This window comes from Palaemon carinicauda, chromosome 16 (assembly GCF_036898095.1).
Source record: "Palaemon carinicauda isolate YSFRI2023 chromosome 16, ASM3689809v2, whole genome shotgun sequence".
Lineage (NCBI taxonomy): Eukaryota > Metazoa > Arthropoda > Malacostraca > Decapoda > Palaemonidae > Palaemon > Palaemon carinicauda.
Genome location: NC_090740.1, coordinates 3211133 through 3238249, shown reverse-complemented (window position 1 = coordinate 3238249; position 27117 = coordinate 3211133). Strand labels below are relative to the sequence as shown.

The 27117-nt window shown below is 35.8% G+C and overlaps 1 protein-coding gene across 1 annotated transcript; it reads right to left on the bottom strand.

The window, feature by feature from the left end:
• Positions 1 to 624: 624 nt before the first annotated feature.
• LOC137655621 (AN1-type zinc finger protein 4-like) lies at positions 625 to 27117 on the bottom strand. The gene is made up of 6 exons (XM_068389535.1): positions 27081 to 27117; positions 7526 to 8396; positions 5349 to 5553; positions 4353 to 4493; positions 3963 to 4074; positions 625 to 2605 (listed from the first exon to the last, which is right to left on the bottom strand). The coding sequence occupies exons 2-6, from the start codon at positions 7893 to 7895 to the stop codon at positions 1208 to 1210; spliced, it is 2226 nt and encodes a 741-aa protein (XP_068245636.1). The 5' UTR covers positions 7896 to 8396; positions 27081 to 27117; the 3' UTR covers positions 625 to 1207.

The window sequence follows — 27117 nt, the reverse complement described above, 5'->3', positions numbered from 1 at the left end:
TATTAATAATCAATTATCCAAAGCAAGGGATTATAAATATAAACTAAATACAATTTGCAGATTTTTTTTTAATCAGCAACAAACATAGAAATCACATTTCGATGATGCAAACAAAATGTTTATATTTGAAATAACCAACAGGTAAAAACAGTAAATGGAAAATTACAGGCAATGTGTGTTTTTTCTCTGCTGAAATCATTGCTTGTCATAGAATAAACTTTTTTTAAATTCTATATTATTCATTGTTTTTGGTCACGTAATAATGCTTTTCAGGTTCCTAAATGAGGAACATATAACACTCTCTCCTCAACAATTGAACAAGAACGTCAGAACGTGTCTCCGTTTTCTTTTATAATATTTACTCGTCACACAAATCTCGAGTTCCTAACCATTCTTTTATACAATTAATTAAACTAAAGTATTCAGCAATGAATTAGCCTTCATCCACAATCAATCAGATTTATAGAATTACTTGACAGGTAAAAAAAAAACAAAAAAACTGTTGAGGATCTCAGAACTTTATATCAACATTAGGCCTAGCTTTGCCTCTTAGCATTAATACGCTTTAGCCTAAGATCGCCACATACCGTATGAACACAGGTCTATGTCTAATGGTAGTTGTATTATTGTATAAATACAATCTCTCTCTCTCTCTCTCTCTCTCTCTCTCTCTCTCTCTCTCTCTCTCTCTCTCTCTCTCTCTCTCTCTCTCTCTCTCAAGAATATACATTGAAGTTATAATTTTCTGTAGCATGTAACATTTCAAAGTAACTACTCTTACTACTAAAGTCTTTCACAAACTTATCTCCTTACGAGGCACTTGGGTTCTCTAAGAACACAACCACACGTAAATCATACTAATTGAAAATCACAAGTGGACACCGAATACAATTACAAAATTGTGATGACTAGCCTTTACCATGGTAGACTCAAATCTCTTATTTTTTTATGTACCTACTCTTTTAAAAAGTTTTAATACATATAAGTAATTATAATTGGATTTTCCAAGAAATAATAATCTCTTTATATATAAAATCATAGAAACGAAGTTAAAAAATATCTAAGAATTATTTAATAAAAATAATAATTAAGTATAACATGGTTAGTATCACCCGATACTAAATGCAGTTGAAACTTAGATAATCACTTGAAACACTATCACAGTCATTTTCTGTATTTTTTTTTTTTTAAATATCAGTCTAGTTCGTTAAATCTTAGGTAATCTGTGTGAGGCCACTAAAGGATTGGCCATCTCTATCAATTTTCGTCCTTCCGTTTTAAAATCGTAAGTGCATTCGTGCGTTTCTGGAAGTCGATGCTGTGTACAGAAAATACGGTCACATCTGCAGACGTGAGTAGTGACTAATTTTATACGCTTTGAGCAATAAGCACACTTTGGTTTCTGCTTGCGCCCTCTGCGAGGTGGCGTCACAGGTGGCAGATAAGGGGGTGTGGCGTGTAACCTACTGCTGACTGGTCTCTTGACCTGGCTCCTGTGGCTTTCTGGAGTGGTGCGCCTTGAGGACGATGTTTGATTCTTCATGATTTCTCGGAGGATTTCGCGTTGCTCCTTTGAGCCAGAAGCAACTAAAGCACCATGAGCTGGAGAAGGAGGCGTTCCTCCATGCCCTCGTAAGGAGGATAAAGACACAGACACAGAATTATTCTTCAGTGGCCGCTGGAGACCCGTGCTCCCAGAGAAGCTGGTCGAGTGGCTGGGTGGACGGGCTGTGGGTGGAGGAGATTCGTTTGAACGCATGGACTGGCGAGAATTTCCACGAGAATTGCTCAGAATTGTACAGATTTCATGTAATTGTTCATCAGGAGCACGCAACTGAAGGCGCTCACTAATATTCCCTGGTTTACTGGAAGTACTAGGCCGGTGTTCGAGTATTTCCGGAGATGTTTTAGGGCGTATGCTTGTGCTAACACGAGCCACTCGTAGGTAATCCTGATTATGCGAGCGGTTGAGCCTCATTCCATCATAGCGCTTAGGGACAGAACCAACAGAGGGCATATATAGAGGCATGGAAGCCTCTCGTCTCGGCCATGCCTCTCGTGAGTCTTTGCTTCCATTGATTGCACCTCTGTCTGTTAAACCATGGCGGATGAGGGATTTGCGATAAGACTCATAGTTTTTCGCATTGTTCATACTTCGACTGAGTGAGTCTGGGGGTTGGCTTGTATTACGCCTTTTTTGGAACTCCTCATCTACTGCAGAAAGACGATTGCGTTCAATGCGTGATGGTATGCTATCCAGAGGCTTCCTTCCACTGAAGTCTACTGGCACTGGAGGGAATGCCATGGGGATACCTTTCAGAATTGTTGAGGTTTTTGACAAGCTGTTACGGCGTTCCTGTGTCGTTGGTCTAGAATTCCTACCGGCCCGATGAGATATAAGAGAAGTGCGCCTGCCATTTGCACTATTTGGGATACGGCGATTACTGGTACTAAGTGGGCGTGATCCTGGCTCACCTGCCTTCCCAGGTGATTCGGACACATCACCCTGAACTGTAGATTTTTCCTCGTGTCGGTCTAGCGAGCCCCTGGAGGCTCGACTCATAGATCGTTGAGAAGGGAGTAGCTTGCCTTTTTCTTTTTTAGCCTGTGTGGAGGTAATCAGAATTAGACAGGCATTTGAATTATATTCTCTGATTTGAGATGCTGCTGAAATTTGGTGTACTGTTTAAATTTAATGACAGTTAATTTCTGAAGCTTTCAATTAAGGGAAAACTAGCCATTGTTATTACTTCAATAAAGACCAGCTGAATATAAAATACTCTTAGGAATACATAAACATGAAATGATACTTGAGACCATATTTCCATCCAGATTTCTAATACAACCTCATTTCCTTTTATGTTACATAAAACAATCTGTTTTCCTCAGGATCACTAAATGGGTGAATGTTGATTTGAAATAAGAAAAAGAGGTTATGGGTAAGGTCAATAAGACACTTCCCAACAATGGGGATGACTCCAGAGAAAAACAAGATAACAGATACTACCATTTTTATCCTTTGATGCTTCATATACTTTACATTTCACAGACGACTTACCAGAAGTGTGTCAACCAGCACTCTGTCCTTACATGTGCTGCAAGTAAGGATGGGAGTGCAAAATTACATAGTGTCAACCAGCATACATAGTGTCAACCAGCACTCTATCTTTACAAGTGCTACATGTAAGGATGTGAGTGCAAAATTACAAGATGTCAACCAGCACTCTGTCCTTATACGTGCTACGCGTAAGGATGTGAATGCAAAATTACAAGGTGTCAACCAGCACTCTGTCCTTACATGTGCTATGTGTAAGGATGGGAGTGCAAAATTACAAGATGTCAACCAGCACCCTGTCCTTATACGTGCTACGCGTAAGGATGTAAATGCAAAATTACAAGGTGTCAACCAGCACTCTGTCCTTATACGTGCTACGCGTAAGGATGTAAATGCAAAATTACAAGGTGTCAACCAGCACTCTGTCCTTATATGTGCTACGCATAAGGATGTGAATGCAAAATTACAAGGTGTCAACCAGCACTCTGTCCTTACATGTGCTGCACGTAAGGATGGGAGTGCAAAATTACAAGATGTCAACCAGCACCCTGTCCTTATACGTGCTACGCGTAAGGATGTAAATGCAAAATTACAAGGTGTCAACCACCACTCTATCTTTACAAGTGCTACATGTAAGGATGTGAGTGCAAAATTACAAGATGTCAACCAGCACTCTGTCCTTATACGTGCTACGCGTAAGGATGTAAATGCAAAATTACAAGGTGTCAACTAGCACTCTGTCCTTACATGTGCTGCACGTAAGGATGGGAGTGCAAAATTACAAGATGTCAACCAGCACCCTGTCCTTACACATGCTACAAGTAAGGATGCGAGAGTAAAATTACGAGTATTCTTGCTTTCTAAATTACTTTATGAAATAATCTAACTCAAGTATAACTGCCTTCACCTTTTTCTTGTTCTTAGCAGCGTCCATCCGCGCCTGTAGCTCCTTCATACGAGCCCTAGTCTTTGCCCCGTCCTCAGCTGCTTGCAATGTGTCTTTCTCCAGCTGGTCCATGCTGGAATTAAATGTCAGGTCTAGTATTATTCGCATATTTATTTCCATCAAATAAATGTCATCAGGATAAATATATCTTTGTGTTTGAGAATCATTGGGAGCTGAAAAGTTTTAGAGGTAAACATTCAATTCCACACTATCAAATGGTTTACCAGGAACTCCTGTGTCCAACTGTACATCTAACTAGATATTTAAAAGAGAATTGTAGGATCATACTTATTATATCTGATAAATATAAGTAATAACCATAAGTAACACAGAGTAAAAGTCCCATATTACCTTTTCACAGAACTGAAGGATTCGTTGAGAGGCGTGAAAGAGCCGTCATTGTTTTCGACGACTCTGTAAACGTTGATGTTGTCGCCATCTCGAAGGACAAGAAGGGTTACAGTGCGACCTCCATTTTCCTCCAGTTTCTCCCTGAAGGAGAATTTAAGATTATATATTTGGTATACCTTTGGGGGCAGTCTTTACCTTGTACAATTTTCATTGAATGCTAACGCGCTTGGGCTGCTCCTTCTATTAAACTCATGCCAACAGCTGTTTCAGCTGATAACTACTGGCTTTTGTCAGGGCATCTATACAAGGTGATATTTGGGACACCTCTCCATCTCATGCTTCATGAATTACTAGACCTACTAATATTTTCTATGGTAGTGCATTTCTACAAACGAAACGTAAAATAAAATCTAAAAGCAAAAAAACTACAAATATGGACATTTGAAGATATTTTGCAGAAAAATCTATGGTGAAAATACTACAAGACATCTGGGTTCTTAATGAAGCTTCAAAATCCATGTTGGAGTTCCAAAGCCCTTGCACTGGAGAAACATTTTGATTCCCAGATGTCTGCAGTAGTATTTCTACAAAATATTTTTAGGCAAAATATCTTTAAAATTTTCATATATGTGGTTTTTTTAAGATTTTTTTTTATATTATTGTTCGTATGAATGCACTGCCTTCATTTGAGGATAATTCTTTCTTTGTAGAGATGCCCTAACAGCTGTGCTGCAAGAGTTGAATACATGGAGTAGCAAAATAGCAAATTCTGTCTTTTCCTTCAATTTCTTTCAAAACTCTATCCCCGAAAAAATGAAAAGATACAGAATATTAGGAAAGTGATGCTTTTGAAATAATTGATGCCCCAAGTGCTGGCACACTGGAAGAAATACATAAAAGGGAATATAACAGAAATGTAATAGGAAAAATATCAAAATGAAGCTAAAAAGACATGTAGCTATAGGCCTGACCAACGTTTTGACTCGTACTACATACCCTTCCAGCTCGCTGTCAACATACTCCGTGATGTCTCGCATGATGTCATGGTGCGTGGGCAAGCGGCGGGCATTTATCGGGCCACCCTTCATGTGCAACACCAGCCTCAGGGTCGATCCATCCACCACATTTTGATTTATCAGGCAAACGTCGTCCAGTAACTCCGTCTGACCGAGGAGCAAGTGTTGGTGGCTCATAGGGATGCCTGTAATGATGCAAGCTCGTCTGAGTCTAAGTGACACTTGAGAAGGGAGGAAACAGCTGCTTGTTAATTAAGGGGATTTGCATTCAAGACACATTTCAGAAAGATGGGCACATAGATAGAGAAGCTGGAGACTTGATGTGATACCTGACCTCATAGATAGTTTGGTTGATGACAACTTGAAGAAATAAGATTTATTACCTCAGCCAAGGAAGTTGTAAAATGACCTTCATTTATTAATTTATCTATGTCTGTCTGTCTGTTAGCAGGATTACGTCAAAACTTCATTCACAGTTAGCATATGAAAATTGGAGAGCTTAGTCCGTAGACTTGAGTAAAATGTGGACAATCATTATTGGCGGAAGTTTAAATTCTCTGATTACTCTTTCTACTTGTTATTTGCCTCAACCTAATGACCAACTTGAAAAGATGCACCCTACTTGATAAGGTTATTCATTGTATCAAAAGAGGTAAAATATGAATGACTAAAATTCAAGCCTAAAAAAAAGGGATTTTAACATAGGAAAAATCTATTTTTGGGTGAGATAGCCATGTCATCCTGATGGAAGTTCCTCTAGGCAACTTTCTACTTGGAATATTTCCTGCGAGTGATATACCAGAGAATTCTACCTATAGAGTATAGAGGTATCACGGGGTTACTACCCTGTAGTGAATATCCCAAAAGATATCGTGTTTGTAACAGGGTCATTTTTAAAACAACCATCCTTCCCGAATAGAGTTAATCTTTTTCTCGAAGGATATGGAATAGGATTGGATACGTGGGAGAGCCGTTACAACTCCGATACCAGTGTGTTACTGTAAACATGTTCGCTGGTTCGCTATTCCTTCTTGCAGCGCCATCTTGATTGCTCTCTTTGAGAGTTTTCTATTTGTTTTACATGTTTTTGTGCGATAATGAAAACTGCATGAGTTTTGAGATAGTTTAGAATAGCTGGTTGGTGAAAAGGTTAAATAAATTGGATATGTTTAGAGGGAAGAGGAGATGTAGACCTACAAATTTCTAATAGAGATGGTGTGACAGAGGCATTGAAAAGGAGGGGCTTCAGCACCTATGAAGTACAAAAGTAAACACAACATAAGAGTAAATGAAAATTTTTGCTTTGGGGTCTGACATACTACTGATGATCTTTTGAGCAGGTTTGAGAATTGAGCCATTGTTTAGAGAGTTTTCATCCCAAATAATGCATCTTTGATTTAAAGGTCTCTCATGAATGGCAGAGGCAAGGAGCAGTAACATTGCCCTAGGAAGCAGGACAATGCCCTAGAGACTGACCATATACACAGCGACCAATCCCCCTCTCCACCCAATCTAGGACCAAGTAGGGCCAGGCAAGGGCTACTGATGACTCAGTAGATAGACCTATAGGCTCCCCCAAAACCCCCAGCCATATCTTACAAGGATAGTGAGATTGCAGCGACTAAAGGAACTTACGAGTTTGAGCAGGACTCGAATCCCACTCTAGCGTTCACCAGTCAGGGACATTACCAAATCGACCCCCACAAAAGTGAAAGTATGACTGTGGCAGTGAGTATTTCGTTCCTATTTCCTCTGGTACCATCCATTTTATGCTTACTTTCACATCAAATCAGCCACTCGGCTTCATGAAAATTACATTTTCAGCTCCTCCATTTAATCTATCAATTCTATCAACATATACCAAATACAAATTTTCACTTTATTCTAAAACCACCTACTTGTCTCAACTCATAGGTTTTTCCTCATTAGGCCTTCTTAATTTCATAATCAATACCTCTACTATACTGCACAGGTATCAGAATATAGCTAAGAGAGCTTTGCTAACCATTGTATATGTTGTCTATAAAAATATTATATGATAAGAAACAGTGAGACATGTGTTGGATAATGCATTTCTTAATTGAATACAAATTAAAAAAGAAAACAGTTAAATAAGAATAAAATTAAATAACTTATTAGTACAACTGTCTTACTAACCTTGAGTCCGGAAGAGAAGGTTCTTCAACCCTGCAGCAGTATCCCACTGAGACACTCTAACTCTAAAGGTATCTCCAAGCAAAGTTTCTATCACAACCTCTAGTGCATCATCCTCCTCCTCTTCCTCTTCCTCTTCCTCTTCATCCTCCTCTTCCTCATCCTCACCGGGGAAGTCATCCTCCTGAGGATTATATGAGGCGTCTAGGACAATGGCATCTTTGGATTCGTAGCCTTGATCTTCCTCGACGTTAGACTCGTTTTTCTGCTCGTCTTCCTCTTCTTCATTATTCTCTCCAGAAGCTCCAGAACCGGAGGCGCGGCGGGCTGAGCCTTGTGAGTTCCGACGCTGGTCACCGTCCCCGCCGCGCATTTTAGTCACCTGAACAAATTAGGAAGACTCACACTGTCCTCCATCTGACTGGCAGTAAGAATCTGCTTAAGTTCATTTCAAAATGATCTTTTTCCTCCATTAGAAGTCTTCAGCATAGTCTCACTAAATACAGACTAAAATGCATTTTGTTTTAGAAGGGTTATTCACTGCATAGGAACATAGAATTAGGTATACTCTTGTCTCATTATGTAGGAACACAGGCTTAAGTACGATCTCATTTCAGTGTACAGAATCATAAGTCTACATGCAAGCGTAGGCCTAGTTCAAAATGTAGGAAGACAGGGCTACATACAATCTCACTTCAACATACAGGAACACCAATCTCTAAGGAGCAAAGGTCTATGGGTAATCTTATATTCTTCTTTATTTGCTAAATCCAGTAGATTTACAACGAAAGGCCAGCTTCTAAGTTGCGAATCTCTCATAAATCAATTGTATACTTGAAATCAGTTCTTTTGTAAAAGCCTCCTTTGAAGATACCTGAAACAGAGGATACAGGGCTTTAAATTCAGTTTGGTCAATAAATCTCTATGAGTAAATCAATGAAACATAATTACTGACATACAAAAACTTTATCTAACGAAGCCAAAAAGCCTCATCGAGTTAAAAATTATCTATCTGGACTTAATATTTAGACTTAATGTTTACAAGTTCCAAATAACAACTCTGAAGTGACTATTAGCCTTTACCTGATGTAGGATATTTTCTTAATTACTAATCTGAAAAAAAGTATAATTACAATAAGCCCTCTAGTTCACATGAAAGATTAGACCTATCAATATTTTGAAACTATTCCATTAGACCTAGTTGGAAAGATGCGAACGCGAAGACAAGTTGTAAATCATGACAATGCCCTTTCACCATATCATTAAATTATCTTGCTAGGTTAAGGTTCAATTCAATGGTGAAAAGTATGAATTTCAACATGTGATTTGAGAATCAACACTAACTCAATCAATTAAATCAAATAATAAAATCAGTATATACTGTATAGCAAAATGTGGCCACAATTAGTCTAATAAAAACACTCCTTACAGGAAGATACAACAAGGATATTATAGCCTTGAAGTACAGATAATAACATTTAAGGTTTGTAGGTCACTCATGAATGGCAGAGGCAAGGGACAGTGACACTGCCCCCAGAGACTGGCCATATACACATATGATCAGTGGCCAAGCCCTTCTTCACTCAAGCTAGGGCCTGGAGAGCCAAGCAATGGCTGCTGATGACTCAGCAGGTAGACCTATAGGCTTCCCTAAACTCCCCATCATTAGTTCACAAGGATGGTGAGGATGCAGTCACTAAGAGAAGCCATCAAGTTTGAGCGGGACTCAGACCCCAGCCTGGTGAGCGTCAAGTAGGGACGTTTCCAATAGGCCATTTTATGGCCAAATTTTGGAATTTTTCAACTGTTCTGGCCATTGATAAAAACACCTGCCCATGAAAATAGTTTCCTTGAAGAACTTCTCTGATTAGAGGAATATACTATATCTTCGGACTAAAGCGTTGCACTTTTCAATCAAATCATTCGAGAAACCTAGAATTATAGAAACAATGGAAAGTTATAAAAGAATGAATATTGTAGAGACGGCATGGAAGGATAGTGCCTTGAATTAGAAAGTATTTGGAAATAATGTAACCTAAATGTAGCCCACAGTAATGAGTGACAATATTCGATGTTCCTCGGTATATGATGATGACTGTAGTATGATACCCCAATTTGTGCCTGTTAGTATAGTTCTTGGGTGTAAATGTATAAGGAAAAGATGGAGCCTTACTAACAGATACAAAATCCCCCGTGCCTTACCGCATATTGGGGACATCAGATGAAGTTTTGGTTCCACAGGTGTCATTACTGTCTTCTTAGGATGAGATGTGCTTTGCAATCCTGTTACAGGGTAGTAACTTCATTGTTAGTACTCATTCTCCAGGCCATATCGTTGCTAGCAAGGGTTTCTTAAAGGCAGACTTAGCTTGGTCCTCGTACCATTTGGGGGGGGGGGGGGGGGGGGGGGGGGGGCATCAGTTTGTGTTGGGTGTTTTTAAGTCGTCTATCAAAAATTTGTTTTAGCTGTTCGTCAGTCATAGGAATCACATGACCAAGCCAGTGTAGTTGATCTTGGGTAAGTATGGCTTCTACGCCTCTGCATGCTGTTTGTTCCAAAAATTTTGAGTGTGGAATCCTATCTTTCCAGTTGAGGTCAGAATCTTCAACAAACAATTGATATAAAAATGTTCCACTTGATTAGGATGGCGTTGATATATGGCCAAGGTCTCTGTAAAATATTGCTGAATGAAGATCCATATTGCTACATATATTTCAAGTTTGCTGGCTAGTATTTTCATTGTTCTAGAACACACTGACCCTCAGCCTGCCTGTCAAAAGCATGTGAAGCCTTTTTTAATCTTCTCCAACACATTGTCGTCAATTCTAGAGGAGAAAACAATGCTATCCAGGTATCTGCAAAACAACACCACTTGCAGTTTTGAACTTTCGTATTATCAATAGCAAAGAGCGGCATATTCGGATTTGTGTTGGTTTGCTTCACAGTGATGGTAAACCACCAGATACCAAGTAGCAGAAGAGAATAGAAAACATATTGAAACTTTTAAGGGCCGCTCATGAACGGTAGAGGCAAGAGACAGAGACACTGCACTGGCAAGAATGACAATGCCCTAGAGACTGACCATATATAGATCTGATCAATACCCAAGCCCCTCTCCACCCAAGCTAGGTCAAATGAGGGCCTGGCAATGGCTGCTGATGGCTCACCAGATAGACCTATAGACTCCCCCAAAATCCCCGTCTTTAGCTCACAAGGATGGTGAGGTTGCAGCGACCAAAGGAACTAAGGAGCTTGCGCAGGACTCGAACCCCAGTCTGGCGATCACCAATCAGAGATGTTACCACATCGGGCACCACAGCCCTAGTTTAAGGAGACATTGCCAGTAGTCAAACTAACTAATACAAGGTGCAAGCTATTTGAGGAATAAAGGAAACATGCATTGAGTCATTAACACATAAGGTCACTATAGTCCATTTCTTTTAGTGATGCATATTTGCACCGAGTCGCGGCGGTGCCCTTTTAGCTCGGAAAAGTTTCCGGATCACTGATTGGTTGGACAAGATAATTCTAACCAATCAGCGATCAGGAAACTTTTCCAAGCTAAAAGGGCACCGCCGCGAGTCTGTGCAAATATGCATCGCTAAAAGAAATGGACTATAGTGTTTTCGGGTCACAGGAAGACAGTATGAATGAAGTTGACATACTGACACATTCTCTGCAACCATATGCACTGGAAAGACTATTACAGTGTCAAAGAAAATTTTCATGTAGCAGAAATTGTATTATGATAGCAACCTAGTATTATCATTATTGTTATTACATGCTAAGCTACAACCCTAGTTGGAAAAGCAGGATGCTATAAGCTAAGGGGCTCCAACAGGGAAAATAGCCCAGTGAGGAAAGTAAACAAGGAAAAATAAAATCTTTAGGAGGACTAACATTCAAAGAAATATCTTCTATATAAACTATAAAATCTTTAGCAAAACAAGAGAAAGGGAAACAAGACAGAAAAGCAAGCCCCAGTGAACCCTCAAGCAAGAGAACTCTAACCCAAGACAGTGGAAGACCATGGCTACGGCACTACCCAAGACTAGGGAACGATGGTTTGATTTTGGAGTGTCCTTCTCCTAGAAGACCTGCTGACCATAGCTAAAGAGCCTCTTCTACCCTTAACAAGAAGAAAGTAGCCACTGAACAATTACAGTGCAGTGTGACGAGCCGAGAGAAGGTTGTGACTTAAAGGCACGATGAAAGCAACTGAGTAACTTTATTACAGAACATCCATTTATATATATATAAACTCCAGGCAAAAAGGGCACATAAGACATAACAGGAAATTTCATGTTCAATACCGCACGGGTTAACAGTTAACGGTGAGAAAAACAGACATGTTATTTCAGGTTCTTATCAGTGCGAGGGGAGAGCGAAGATACAAGCATAATATATACACAAAATGAAATGTCGTTACTATGTACGATCGTGTGACACACGGTTGGTACAGCAGTAACCCCTTGGGTGAAGAAGAATTGTTTGGTAATATGTGCTGTCAGGTGTATGAGGACAGAGAAGAATTTGTAAAGAATAGGCCAGACTATTACCTGTGTGTGTGTGTAGGCAAAGGGAAAATAAACCTTAACCAGAGAGAAGGATCCAATGAAGTACTGTCTGGCCAGTCAAAAGACCCCATAACTCTCTAGCAGTAGTATCTTATGAACATCGTAAAGAATATACCATTTTCTAGTCTAGAAAATAGATTTTCATATAAATAGGTATTTCCGAAAAAATAAGATTTCTTGCTTGTTTCAGTATCAGTGGATACTCTTCCATCGGAATAAGATTTTTGCTAAGACAGCGTCTATAACGTTTGCAACGCTTCCAGAAGCCTAAAATAACTGCCAGATCTTTGCTAGTAGGAATGTGGAGTGACTGTAAATATATAAAAAGTACGCTTCGCGATGTTCTACACTTATTCAGTTTTTGTGCCAATAACTAGCTATAGTTTAGTAGTATATCACAGTAGTTAGAGTTCTCTTGCTTGAGGGTACACTCAGGCACTCTATTCTATCTGATTTCTCTTCCTCTTGTTTTGTTAAAGTTTTGATGGTTTATATAGGAAATATTTATTTTAATGTTACACTTCTTAAAATAGTTTATTTTTCCTTGTTTCCTTTCCTCACTGGCCTATTTTCCCTGTTGGGGCCCCTGGGCTTATAGCATTCTGCTTTTCCATCTAGGGTTGTAGCCTAGCAAGTAATAATAATAATAATAATATTACTCAGTGCTAGGTAATCTATTGAATGACTTTTAATGCCACTCTATCAGCTCTGATGAAACACTTTGTCCAGTAATCAATAAGATGGAAGTGTAACTAGTACACGGCACATGACACACACGCAATGGGGCTTTCCTCTGAATGCATATTCTTTACATATGAGTCTTTCAGTCGAGAAACATGCCAAGCGCCATTTTTAAAAAGTGTCAGAAATCGCGATTGAAAATTGCCAATTTTCAACCCAAAAAAACTGTATTGAAAATATTTTAGGTTAACTGTGTTCTGCATAAAATTTGCTAATAGTTATAACAAATATGAAACTCCTAGCTATTATATTTAACGAGTAATTCGCGATTGAAAATTGGCAATTTTCAATCGTGATTTCTGACACTTTTTAAAAATGGCGCTTGGCATGTTTCTCGACTGAAAGACTCATATTCTCCTGTCCTCGTACACCTGGCAACACCGAGATTACCAAACAATTCTCCTGCACCCAAAGGGTTAACTACTGCAATGTCATTGTTCAGTGGCCACTTTCCTCAGGGTAAGGGTAGAAGAGACTCTTTAGCTATGGTGAGCAGCTCTTCTAAGAGGACACTCCAAAATGAAACCATTGTTCTCTAGTCTTGGGTAGTACCATAACCTCTGTACCATGGTCTTCCACTGTCTTTGGTTAGAGTTCTCTTGCTTGAGGGTACACTCGGGCACACTATTCTATCTTATTTCTCTTCCTCTTGTTTTGTTAGTTTTTATAGTTTATATAGGAGATATTTATTTTAATGTTGTTGCTGTTCTTAAAATATTTCATTTTCCCTTTCCTCACTAGGCAATTTTCTCTGTTGGATCGCCTGGGCTTATAGCATCCTGCTTTTCCAACTAGGGTTGTAGCTTAGCATATGGCCTAATGAGCTGATACTTTGAAATAGTATTTCATTCGATAATGATGATGGCAGGAAATTATAGTAACGTCCCTGCTTGACGATCTGACGGACTGGAGTTCGAGACCCACTCAAGGTCAATAGTTCCTTGTATTGTCAGCAACTCCACCATCCTTGTGAGCCAAGGGTGGGGAGTTTGGGGGAAATAGCCCAATGAGGAAAGGAAACAAGGAAAAATAAAATATTTTATGAACAGTAATATTAAAATAAATATATCCTATATAAACTATAAAAACTTTAACAAAACAAGAACAGAAAAAATAAAATGATAGAATTGTGTACCTGAGACCGACCCCAAACGCAGATAGGACTAAAGCTGTATGGTGACTACATTTTACAATAAAGTTGCAAAATAAAATATTTGCATTGTTTTGGTAAAAAAAAAACGATGTGTATGTACATATTCATAGGTATACATATATGCGTGGGTACAATGTGTATGTATAAATAGATATATACATATATAAACTGTATGTGTGTTTCTATTCGCATATGGGCGCATTAGTGCATAAAAGGCCAACTAGCAAAAGTGACTAAAATATTTCTCTTTTTAAATATTAAATCTTGCACCTCATCTAGCATAAGTGACTAAAATATTTCTCTTTTTAAATATTAAATCTTGCACCTCATCTAGCAAAAGTGACTCAAATATTTCTCTTTTTAAATATTAAATCTTGCATCTCATCTAGCAAAAGTGACTAAAATATTTCTCTTTTTAAATATTAAATCTTGCATCTCATCTAGCAAAAGTGACTAAAATATTTCTCTTTTTAAATATTAAATCTTGCATCTCATCTAGCAAAAGTGACTAAAATATTTCTCTTTTTAAATATTAAATCTTGCACCTCATCTAGCAAAAGTGACTCAAATATTTCTCTTTTTAAATATTAAATCTTGCACCTCATCTAGCAAAAGTGACTCAAATATTTCTCTTTTTAAATATTAAATCTTGCACCTCATCTAGCAAAAGTGACTCAAATATTTCTCTTTTTAAATATTAAATCTTGCACCTCATCTAGCAAAAGTGACTAAAATATTTCTCTTTTTAAATATTAAATCTTGCACCTCATCTAGCATAAGTGACTAAAATATTTCTCTTTTTAAATATTAAATCTTGCACCTCATCTAGCAAAAGTGACTCAAATATTTCTCTTTTTAAATATTAAATCTTGCACCTCATCTAGCAAAAGTGACTCAAATATTTCTCTTTTTAAATATTAAATCTTGCACCTCATCTAGCAAAAGTGACTCAAATATTTCTCTTTTTACATATTAAATCTTGCACCTCATCTAGCAAAAGTGACTAAAATATTTCTCTTTTTAAATATTAAATCTTGCACCTCATCTAGCAAAAGTGACTAAAATATTTCTCTTTTTAAATATTAAATCTTGCACCTCATCTAGCAAAAGTGACTAAAATATTTCTCTTTTTAAATATTAAATCTTGCACCTCATCTAGCAAAAGTGACTAAAATATTTCTCTTTTTAAACAATAAATCTTGCACCTCATCTAGCAAAAGTTTGACTAAAATATTTCTCTTTTTAAATATTAAATCTTGCACCTCATCTAGCAAAAGTGACTAAAATATTTCTCTTTTTAAATATTAAATCTTGCACCTCATCTAGCAAAAGTGACTAAAATATTTCTCTTTTTAAATATTAAATCTTGCACCTCATCTAGCAAAAGTTTGACTAAAATATTTCTCTTTTTAAATATTAAATCTTGCACCTCATCTAGCAAAAGTGACTAAAATATTTCTCTTTTTAAATATTAAATCTTGCACCTCATCTAGCAAAAGTGACTAAAATATTTCTCTTTTTAAATATTAAATCTTGCACCTCATCTAGCAAAAGTGACTAAAATATTTCTCTTTTTAAATATTAAATCTTGCATCTCATCTAGCAAAAGTGACTAAAATATTTCTCTTTTTAAATATTAAATCTTGCACCTCATCTAGCAAAAGTTTGACTAAAATATTTCTCTTTTTAAATATTAAATCTTGCATCTCATCTAGCAAAAGTGACTAAAATATTTCTCTTTTTAAATATTAAATCTTGCACCTCATCTAGCAAAAGTTTGACTAAAATATTTCTCTTTTTAAATATTAAATCTTGCACCTCATCTAGTATAAGTGACTAAAATATTTCTCTTTTTAAATATTAAATCTTGCACCTCATCTAGCAAAAGTGACTCAAATATTTCTCTTTTTAAATATTAAATCTTGCATCTCATCTAGCAAAAGTGACTAAAATATTTCTCTTTTTAAATATTAAATCTTGCACCTCATCTAGCAAAAGTTTGACTAAAATATTTCTCTTTTTAAATATTAAATCTTGCACCTCATCTAGCAAAAGTGACTAAAATATTTCTCTTTTTAAATATTAAATCTTGCACCTCATCTAGCAAAAGTGACTAAAATATTTCTCTTTTTAAATATTAAATCTTGCACCTCATCTAGCAAAAGTGACTAAAATATTTCTCTTTTTAAATATTAAATCTTGCATCTCATCTAGCAAAAGTGACTAAAATATTTCTCTTTTTAAATATTAAATCTTGCATCTCATCTAGCAAAAGTTTGACTAAAATATTTCTCTTTTTAAATATTAAATCTTGCACCTCATCTAGCAAAAGTGACTAAAATATTTATCTTTTTAAATATTAAATCTTGCACCTCATCTAGCAAAAGTGACTAAAATATTTCTCTTTTTAAATATTAAATCTTGCACCTCATCTAGCAAAAGTGACTAAAATATTTCTCTTTTTAAATATTAAATCTTGCACCTCATCTAGCAAAAGTGACTAAAATATTTCTCTTTTTAAATATTAAATCTTGCACCTCATCTAGCAAAAGTGACTAAAATATTTATCTTTTTAAATATTAAATCTTGCACCTCATCTAGCAAAAGTGACTAAAATATTTCTCTTTTTAAATATTAAATCTTGCACCTCATCTAGCAAAAGTGACTAAAATATTTATCTTTTTAAATATTAAATCTTGCATCTCATCTAGCAAAAGTGACTAAAATATTTCTCTTTTTAAATATTAAATCTTGCACCTCATCTAGCAAAAGTTTGACTAAAATATTTCTCTTTTTCAATATTAAATCTTGCACCTCATCTAGCAAAAGTTTGACTAAAATATTTCTCTTTTTCAATATTAAATCTTGTACCTCATCTAGCAAAAGTGACTAAAATATTTCTCTTTTTAAATATTAAATCTTGCATCTCATCTAGCAAAAGTGACTCAAATATTTATCTTTTTAAATATTAAATCTTGCACCTCATCTAGCAAAAGTGACTAAAATATTTCTCTTTTTAAATATTAAATCTTGCACCCCATTCACAGTCATAACACAAAAAATCATACAAAACTCACATACAAAAATAGATAATAAAACATAAGTACAGACATAGTAACGGACAAGTAGTTCGTGTCACATTTAGTGTGAGCCAATAAAAATACTCTTTAAGCCAGCCTTGAGCGAAGTATTGATTGGTGTTCTAAGGTCCTTCTAGTGATATACTCCAATATGTTACAGTATCTGAAATAGTCTGTAGCATTACCCCCTGAAGCTTACATACCATTAGGAATATTAGAATAGCTTAGAAAATAGAAAGTGGAAGACTATTTTGTTGCTAGGGCGTATGACCGAAGTAGACATCGGTCTATTACGCATGTTCAATGGAATATCCTTTATTGAGATATGTGTCACCTTTTGGTGCAAGGAATGCTGACATTCTCTCTCTCTCTCTCTCTCTCTCTCTCTCTCTCTCTCTCTCTCTCTCTCTCTCTCTCTCTAGGAATGTCGAGGTCATGTTTGGGGGGTCCTTTTTTTTTTATTAGAATTTTGTCCTAGATCGTTACGAGAATATGAATTAAAAATCTGAATGAATAGTTAAGTAAATCGAGTTTAAATATATGCATAAATTTGTATAATGAAATTATTTCATAATGAAGACATTGCAACAAGTTGACCGTCCATATATTAAACCTTAACCACCAAAAAGAAGAAAAAAATCGGTATGTTACAGTACATAGAACTTTCTTCTTAAGCGATAACGAATATATCCTATACAAACTAACAGCTCAAACGAATGATTTAAAACACAGGAAGACAAAGAATTCATTATTCGATAAAGTCTATACAAACTAACAGGTCAAACGAATGATTCAAACCACAGGAAGACAAAGAATTCATTATTCGATAAAGTCTATACAAACTAACAGGTCAAACGAATGATTCAAACCACAGGAAGACAAAGAATTCATTATTCGATAAAGTCTATACAAACTAACAGGTCAAACGAATGATTTAAAACACAGGAAGACAAAGAATTCATTATTCGATAAAGTCTATACAAACTAACAGCTCAAACGAATGATTTAAAACACAGGAAGACAAAGAATTCTTTATTCAATAAAGTAATTTGATAAATTAAATCTGGTCGACTCAAATCCACTTTCCATAAAACATATGCTAAACTTTACGGGCTCAGAAACCGCCTAGACTCATGCGTGTCGTAATACTGAATTTCAATACTGCCAAACATTTTCTTTTTTCCTGTTAGCTTTTACTGTATTACGCTAATTGTCAGTGATTTAGATTGCCGTAAATATGAATTATTTATTATAAACATCTTTGTTTGCGTTATATATCCACGTTTTAGCGGTTTTTTTAGGGTGGACTGATGCATTGTTCTTACCTCAGTCACCTCCGTCTGGATTCCGTTGTTAAGGGAAACGGATTCACGGTAAAGTTATACATTAGTATAATATATATATATATATATATATATATATATATATATATATATATATATATATATATATATATTGTGTATGTATATTTGCATATATAGGTGAATATATATACGCATGCTGATTGTATAAATGCCTATATATATATATATATATATATATATATATATATATATATATATATATATATATATATATATATATATATATATATATGAGTGTGTGTGTGCGCGCGTTTGTATAAATATATATTTTTATACATTATATATACAGTACATGTATATATATACATATGTACACATATAGATAGTTGTTCATGAGGCATAATTGTCTCTTGAGCAATTTTCATTAAATGCCAAATCATTTGTGGTATAAATTATATATGATTTTTTTTTTTTTTTTTTTTTGTTTACCGACAGCTGTTTTAGCTACATAATCGAACTATGGTACTCAGTTGGCAAAAGGTACCCGCCACTCTAGAGTTATTTGGGTTCTTTAACTGGCCAGAAAATACTACATAGGACCCCTCTCTGGTTACGAATCCTTTTCCTTTACCTACACATACACCGAATAGTCTGGTCTATTGTTTACACATTCTCCTTTTCCCCCATACACCTGCAGGCACTAAGCTAACCAAATAAATCTTCACTATTGTGGTCAGCTTCATTGCAATTGTTCAGTAGCCGCTTTCCACTCAGTAAGCTATGATAAGCAATTCTTATAAGAAGCCACTCTAAAAATCAAACCATTGTTCTCTAGTATTGGGTAGTACCATAGCCTCTGCACCATGGTCTTCCACTGTCATAGGTTAGAGTTCACTTGCTCGAGCACGCTATTCTATTTGTTTCCTTATTTCCCTTCTTCACTAGGCTATTTTTTTCCAGTTGGAGCTCCTGGGCTTATAGCATCTGGCTTTTCCAACTAGGGTTGTAGCTTAGCAAATAATATCAATAATAATAATGAAGACTGAAAGAAACATGCTTTTAAAACTATTACCACACCATACTTAACAACTGTATATTCTTTAGATCTTTCTGTAACAACTTGCATGCGTCTATTCATGGTTTTGTCTACACCAGTGGTTCCCAACCTTTTTTCAGTCATTTCCCCCCTGCACCCAGTTCAACCATCCAGATTTCCCCCTTCATGCCCCGCCCAGCCCTCATGCCCACTCGCCTGCCTCAGAAATGGGCATGACACTCCAATTCTCCCCTTGAATATCATGTCTGTGAGAACTGATATGATCATATCACAATTGAATGGCTAACAACAAATTGCCGCACGTACTATGAGGACATTTTCCACTTGTGTTAGTTAATAGGTAGTGTAATTATTTCCGACCTGGAAGCTTCAAATTTCCCCCCAGGGGGAAATTTCCCCCAGGTTGGGAACCACTGGTCTACACCATTAGAGCCAAAGATATGGGATCCACGTAGCAGCTTTTCTGCTGTGGGAGGTCATCATGGACACAGTGAAAAATATCCAGCAAAGAGTAGCTCTTTCATTATTTGGAACTGCATTAACCAATAGAAATCAATAACGTGAGTTGCCAATGATTCCTACCGATTGTCTGATGTTGAAAGATCAAAGGCAGCTGGACAATTCTATCCTGTTCGTAATACTAGGCAGGCAGTTCATTCTAATAGCCAGGCCTTCTCCATCACGAGGCTCAATACTACGCAGTACTCTAGAAGTTTTATTCCAGCTGTTACAAGTTGTGGAATGATCTTCCTAATCGGGTGGTTGAATCAGTAGAACTTCAAAAGTTCAAAGTTGAAGCAAATGCTTTTTTGTTGACCAGGCGGACATGAGTCTTTTTATAGTTTATTTATGACATATTTGTTTTTTATGTTGTTAATAGTTTATATCCTTACTGGGCTATTTTTCCCTGTTGGAGCCCCTGGGCTTATAGCATCTTGCTTTTCCAACTAGGGTTGTAGCTTGGATAGTAATAATAATAATAATACTCAACTGGTGATACATTGGCGCAATGTATTTACGGGCTGCCCCTGGATAAGAGCTCGTGTCTTACTATAGGCAAGGCGTTACGAACGAACAGTGCAATGTCACACTCTCTTCCATTGAACTGTTGTTGCTTGTTCCTCCCAGTTTGATTAGTAATTGGTATGACATGTGTTCTACTTTCTGCTGTTACATTTTAGTATCAAATCACAGTGGTTGAATGTACTGTGTCTTTTCCATCCAGTGTTTCCATGTTGACATCGTAGTTGTGGAATACAAGTTACGTTTCAAGATCTGGTTTCAATTTGATACCATATGGTGCATCACAATCATTGTCCTCAGATGAAAATGCAAACTTTGTTTCTAATGACTTAACCTCAGCGTTACACACTATCCTAGAAAGTTTACAATCCTAAGGATCAATACAGATCCTGTAAGACATCCTATTCCCAAACCACGAACTGTTTGTTTCTAAGGATGCACTGAATCACAACAAATGTTGAACACTGCATCGAAGGAAATTGCAACGACTTTTCTGCCCAAATTATCCATTTTAACATCACTGGTAGATTGATGATGCCCACAAAGCAGGGTCCAGAAAAAAACAATACCAGATCCTAAAGGAAATCTGGTGAGCAGGTCTTCAAAGTCTCAATAGATGTAGCAGTTTGCATCCTCCATCTACTATCTACTGTAGATAGGCCTTTTCAGAATTTAATTTCCAAGGCGAGGGACTGCACTCATGATAGTGGTTTGGTACCTCCCATTCCCACTCTGCAAGCTCGCTTTCCTGTTGTTATCTGATAAAGCCGAGCTATACAGAATTTTCCCTCTGTGGGAGTCAGATAATGCAATGGATATTTTTTCTACAAATTCCCCCTTGTACTTTTCTTGTAAAGGCCTGTGTTACTGTAGCCGTCAAAGTTTCCATCTGTTCCTCTAATGGCTAAACATTCTGCTTTGTGCAACAGGCCAAGTATGATGAAACAGACAGCCTGGTGATTTGAATCATGTCTGCTTTGTGCAATAGGCCAAGTATGATGAAACAGACATAGCCTGGTGATTTAATATCATCTGTCTCAATAAATGAAGCAAGGATGTTAAAGGTGTCTCTTTGTAGCTGACTGTTCCTGGACTACACTGTTGTCTGGGAAGGAATTTCCTCAATTTCCTTGAAAAATACATGTCTACCAGACTTATGATACTGGGCTTTGTTTGCTGTAAGATCAATACCACCTGTTACTAATGATTCGATGCACACAGTACTGTATGGGGCTTCTGCAATCATTTTGTCACACCCATCCTTTGTCTGATAATCTGATGATGTCTCTACTCTATCTTCCTAACTTTTGGATGGAAGATGTATGATCCTTTTATGGAAGATGTATGATCCTTTTATGGAAGATGTATGATCCTTTTAGCAAACACATTGAATCACTTGCAGGAAGAGAGCTTCAGTCTGTTGTCTGTGGCTTTTTAGAGAAAGATAATCTGTGGTATTATTACCTGACCTTTGTTCTAACATCAGTAAAACTTTTGTCACATGGTTTTGCATGATGCCATGCACTACTTCGATTCAGGGGCCTATTGACCTCTGTTGTCACATCTTTGCATTTGTCTGTTTTTAGGTATAGCCTGACCTTAGCTGCTTTCTTGGCAACTTCCCAGATTTTATGGTCAAATCTTTTAACCCTTTTACCCCCAAAGGACGTACAGGTACGTTTCACAAAAGCCATCCCTTTACCCCCATGGACGTACCGGTACGTCCTTGCAAAAAAATGCTATAAACATTTTTTTTTTCATATTTTTGATAATTTTTTGAGAAAATTCAGGTATTTTCCAAGAGAATGAGACCAACCTGACCTCTCTGTGAAAAAAAATTAAGGCTGTTAGAGCAATTAAAAAAATATATACTGCAAAATGTGCTGGGAAAAAAATAACCCCCTGGGGGTTAAGGGTTGGAAATATCCAAATAGCCTGTTAAAAGTTAATCCCTCCAGAAGCCTTATTTAAAATGCATGTGACTAATGGTTGACCACATGGCTCATGGTCTGTCACTCCCATTACCAGTACCCTAGAAAGCGTTAAATACATAGACTCCTTTAAGGAAGGACTGGAACGTCCCCTGCTCGGGGTTTTTAACTTGAGTCTGAAAGATTAACTTGAGCCTGGACTAAAATGACTTCTAGAAGGGCTAGAAACACGTTCTCTGGATCAAAATGGGGGTTTTTGAGGATGGTGAGTTCAATAGTAACATTTTCAACACCACTTGGGGTCATCTTCAAGGTCTAAAGGTCATTTATCAAGGTCAAATTTGTGAATTTTGGTAATTTTTGCTCGTTTTTTGTGTGTAACTCATAAATGGTGAGAGATAGCTGATTATAATATGAGGCAAGTCTACAGAGCTGTCCGAATTTAATATATATTGTCATATATCGTCCTTCAAGGAGTCTATGGTTAAATATCATAATGTAAGTTATTATAGATTATTGCACTACTTATACGAGATAACATTTTGAATAAAGATTGTGTAGGATAGTGAAGAGGTGTTTGTTTATATTGAATAAAGCTCACTTGGTCCTTCCGGTGTTATAAATTCTTAAATTCATTGATGTTACGTTTTATACCCTCCTTAAGAAATATAAAAAACTTAATGATTTTAAACAAACGACATTATTATTATTATTATTATTATTATTATTATTATTAAATCCTAAGATACAACCCTAGTGTGAAAAGCAGGATGCTATAAGCCCAGGGGCCCCAACAGGGAAAATAGCCCAGTGAGGAAAGGAAATAAGGAAAAATAAATATTTCCAGAACAGTAACAACATCAAGACAAATATTTCCTATTTAAACTATAAAAAAAACTTTAACAAAACAAGAGGAAGAGAAACTAGAGAGAAAAGTGTCCCCAAGTAATGTATTTCCTCTTTGGAACCTCTTGCAATGAAATATGAATAAAATTGGTATTAAACAGTCGTTTTATAGTAGTGCGTAGTCACTTCAAAGCTAGTAGTTTACCAATGTTCATGACATTATAGTAGTCTTATATGATAAAGACCTATCACCTGTGATTGCTATTCCCTTCCTATATCTATTTAATATTTCTATTAATCTATTTCTGCATGCTGGAAAATCTGTGTTTAAATATTGGTGAGATTTAGACTGGGGAGCACAGCATACAAGAACAAAGCATCGAAAACTCCCATTTTTGTTTGTTTTGTCCCCGTACACACAACCAATATATATATATATATATATATATATATATATATATATATATATATATATATATATATATATATATATATATATATATATATTTAAAACACAGGAAGACAAAGAATTCATTATTCAATGAAGTGATTTGATAAATTAAATCTGGTCGACTCTTCCTCCTATAGGCTGGTTCAGCTCCCCTTAGGTTGCCTTCTTGGTTCATCTATTATCACCATAAGTTGGTTCGTCTTTACTTTAGGCTGCCTTCTTGGTCCTGCTCTCTCTTCCTCCTATAAGCTGGTTCAGCTCCCCTTAGGGTGCCTTCTTGGTTCATATATCTATTATCACCATAAGATACAATACACCCATTTCTCTGACCAACCTTTTTTTTACCAAACAGGCTAATATGGTATCTACAGTATATACTTAAACAAGATACCTTCTTATTTGTTCAAAATTTATAAATCCTCTTAACACATCATACACCAAATGCTGATCCCGAATTATATCTCCTGGTTGTCACAGGCTTTCCCTAGAACAATATCCACCACATATTGTATAGTAGCCTGTAGTGTTTTCTTTCCTTGCATATAGTGACTTACTGTACAGTATAGTTTTCCCTTAGTTTTCAAACTTACTAAGAACAGGCTTGCCCTGGAACAATATCCACCACATATTGTACAATAGCCTATAGTGTTTTCCTTGCATATGGTGACATACTGTACGGTATAGTTTTCCCTTAGTTTTCAAACTTCTTAAGAACAGGCTTGCCCTAGAACAATATCCACCACATATTGTACAACCTATAGTGTTTTCCTTGCATATAGTGACTTACTATACAGTATAGTGTTTTTCCTTAGTTTTCAAACTTCTTAAGAACAGGCTTGCCCTAGAACAATATCCATCACATATTGTATAGTAGCCTGTAGTGTTTTCCTTGCATATGGTGACATACTGTTCAGTATAGTGTTTTTCCTTGGTTTTCAAACGCCTTAAGAAATTTTAATCCTTAACAAACATTCGATCTACACTTTTTCCCTTATCTAAACGTCTTGGTTTCCCCTAAACTTCTTAATTAAGGACAACTCTCATGAAAGGTACATACTCACAGAAGACTCGAACGCGGACAAAATTGCCTGGAAAAAAAATATTTCTTGCGTCTTACGACTGTAATATTTACACTCAAAGTTGAGGGCAGAACTGGCTTGTGTGTAAGAAAACAAAAGAGCGATAAAAATGTTCAAGAATCAAAAACCCTTTCTGGCACAAGGCCAGCATAATTTAACAGCAACAAAGGCCACAGTCACAAGGTTGTCCGCCAGCAATATGGATCATGCGCAGGCCGCCGACCGTTAATTTCAAAGCTATAGCAACGGTTATTCTCTTCCACGTGCTTGAATACTCTCTTAAGCTTTTATCGAACTTAGTAAGTTACGTGGGGATTTGGGGAAGTGCGTCACAAACTAACTCTCTCTCTCTCTCTCTCTCTCTCTCTCTCTCTCTCTCTCTCTCTCTCTCTCTCTCTCTCTCTCTCTCTCTCTCTCTCTCTGCTGTTAAATTTTTACCTGTTGAGTCAAATTATGGTAAAGTATAAATGTAGCAGTGACCATTATATTGTTTTTCACTGAAGCCACCCTTTGTAGAGAGATAGGTTTAATCATTCTACAGTTTCAGTTCAATTAATGGAGGAAAACAGTTAAAATAAATTACTTTTTTTCATTCAAAATTTTCACTAACAAGTTATGATACAAAAAACTTGAAAAATGTTTCCGTATATAATTAATGATGAAAATTACCAAACAGAAGAACTATGCCCCATATATATATATATATATATATATATATATATATATATATATATATATATATATATATATATATATATATATATATTCAACAACAACCAAGTTGTGGAATGATCTTCCTAATCGTGTAGTTAAATCAGTAGAACTTCAAAAGTTCAAACTTGCAGCAAATGTTTTTTTTATGTTGAACAGGCTGACATAAGTCTTTTTATAGTTAATATATGACATATCTGTTTTGATGTTGTTACTGTTTTTTAAATATTTTGTCTTTCTTTTCTCACATCGTTTATTTATTTCCTTATTTCCGTTCCTCGCTGGCCTATATCTTTCCCTGTTGAAGCCCTTGGGCTTATAGCATCTTGCTTTTCCAACTAGAGTTGTAGCTTGGCTCGTAATAATAATAATAATAATAATAATAATAATAATAATAATAATAATAATAATAAAATCTATATAGACGGCAGTACACGCCTCATTGTAGGCCTATACTTGGACACAGTTCAAGAGCAGAGAGGCCTAAATTAACCACGTTAAAATGGTGTTAAATATAGCCAATTCGTTGCCATATTCCCATACTCACTCAAATCGTAGACTTATGAATAAAATTATCAACAATTGGTACATTAATTAGCATAATTTGGTAGTTACACTGTTTTAGTCCGACGTGACTAGGTCTAAGATTATCCTTTGATTTATATTATCAATATCTGACATATTCTGTTCATCTACCATCACGAAATAATTGTGTATGCTGAAATAATGTATATCCACTTGCAAGCCATACAAAAAATTCATTACTAAATCTAAAGATGGGTGAAAAATTTAACATAGGTACACAATAGTTTACCAAAACACACAAAAAACACATGCACGTATATATATATATATATATATATATATATATATATATATATATATATATATATATATATATATATATATATTATGTATATATATTATATATATTATATATATATATATATATATATATATATATATATATATATATATATATATATCTGTGTGTGAGTCTGTCTGTCTAAAAAATTACACATTCATATGAATGTAGACATATATATATATATATATATATATATATATATATATATATATATATATATATATATATGTGTGTGTGTGTGTGTGTGTGTGTATGCATGTATGTATGTGTATGTGTCTTGGCCTTTTTTCATAATCAAAATGAGAAAAAAAAGATAATGCAATGTTTCTAAAATAAAATATTAAGAATAAATTCTAATATAAAAATATATCTTGAAATAAAAATCTCAGTCCAATGATGATGAATGTACACATAAGAGATTTGTCTTAATTTTCCAAGTAAAATGTATTTCCATATATCTAAAACATTACAAATATATTCGAAGTATACACAGTAACTCACCTATAATTAAATACACATAAATAACGCAATTATTAAATTATTATCTTTTCACTGAACACCAAAATCTTCAATTTGTTTCCACGTTAGATAATTTCTTCTTATTTCGTCAGGTAAAAATCGAGGTGAAATAACTAATTATAGATGAATCACTAGTTAATAAACTGAAATGCGTATTTAGTGAGCTAATGAGATATGTTTGCACACTAAACAATTTGATAAAACCCGAAATATTTACAGGTAAACTGGAAGGACTTTGAGTCCGTCTGTCTCAC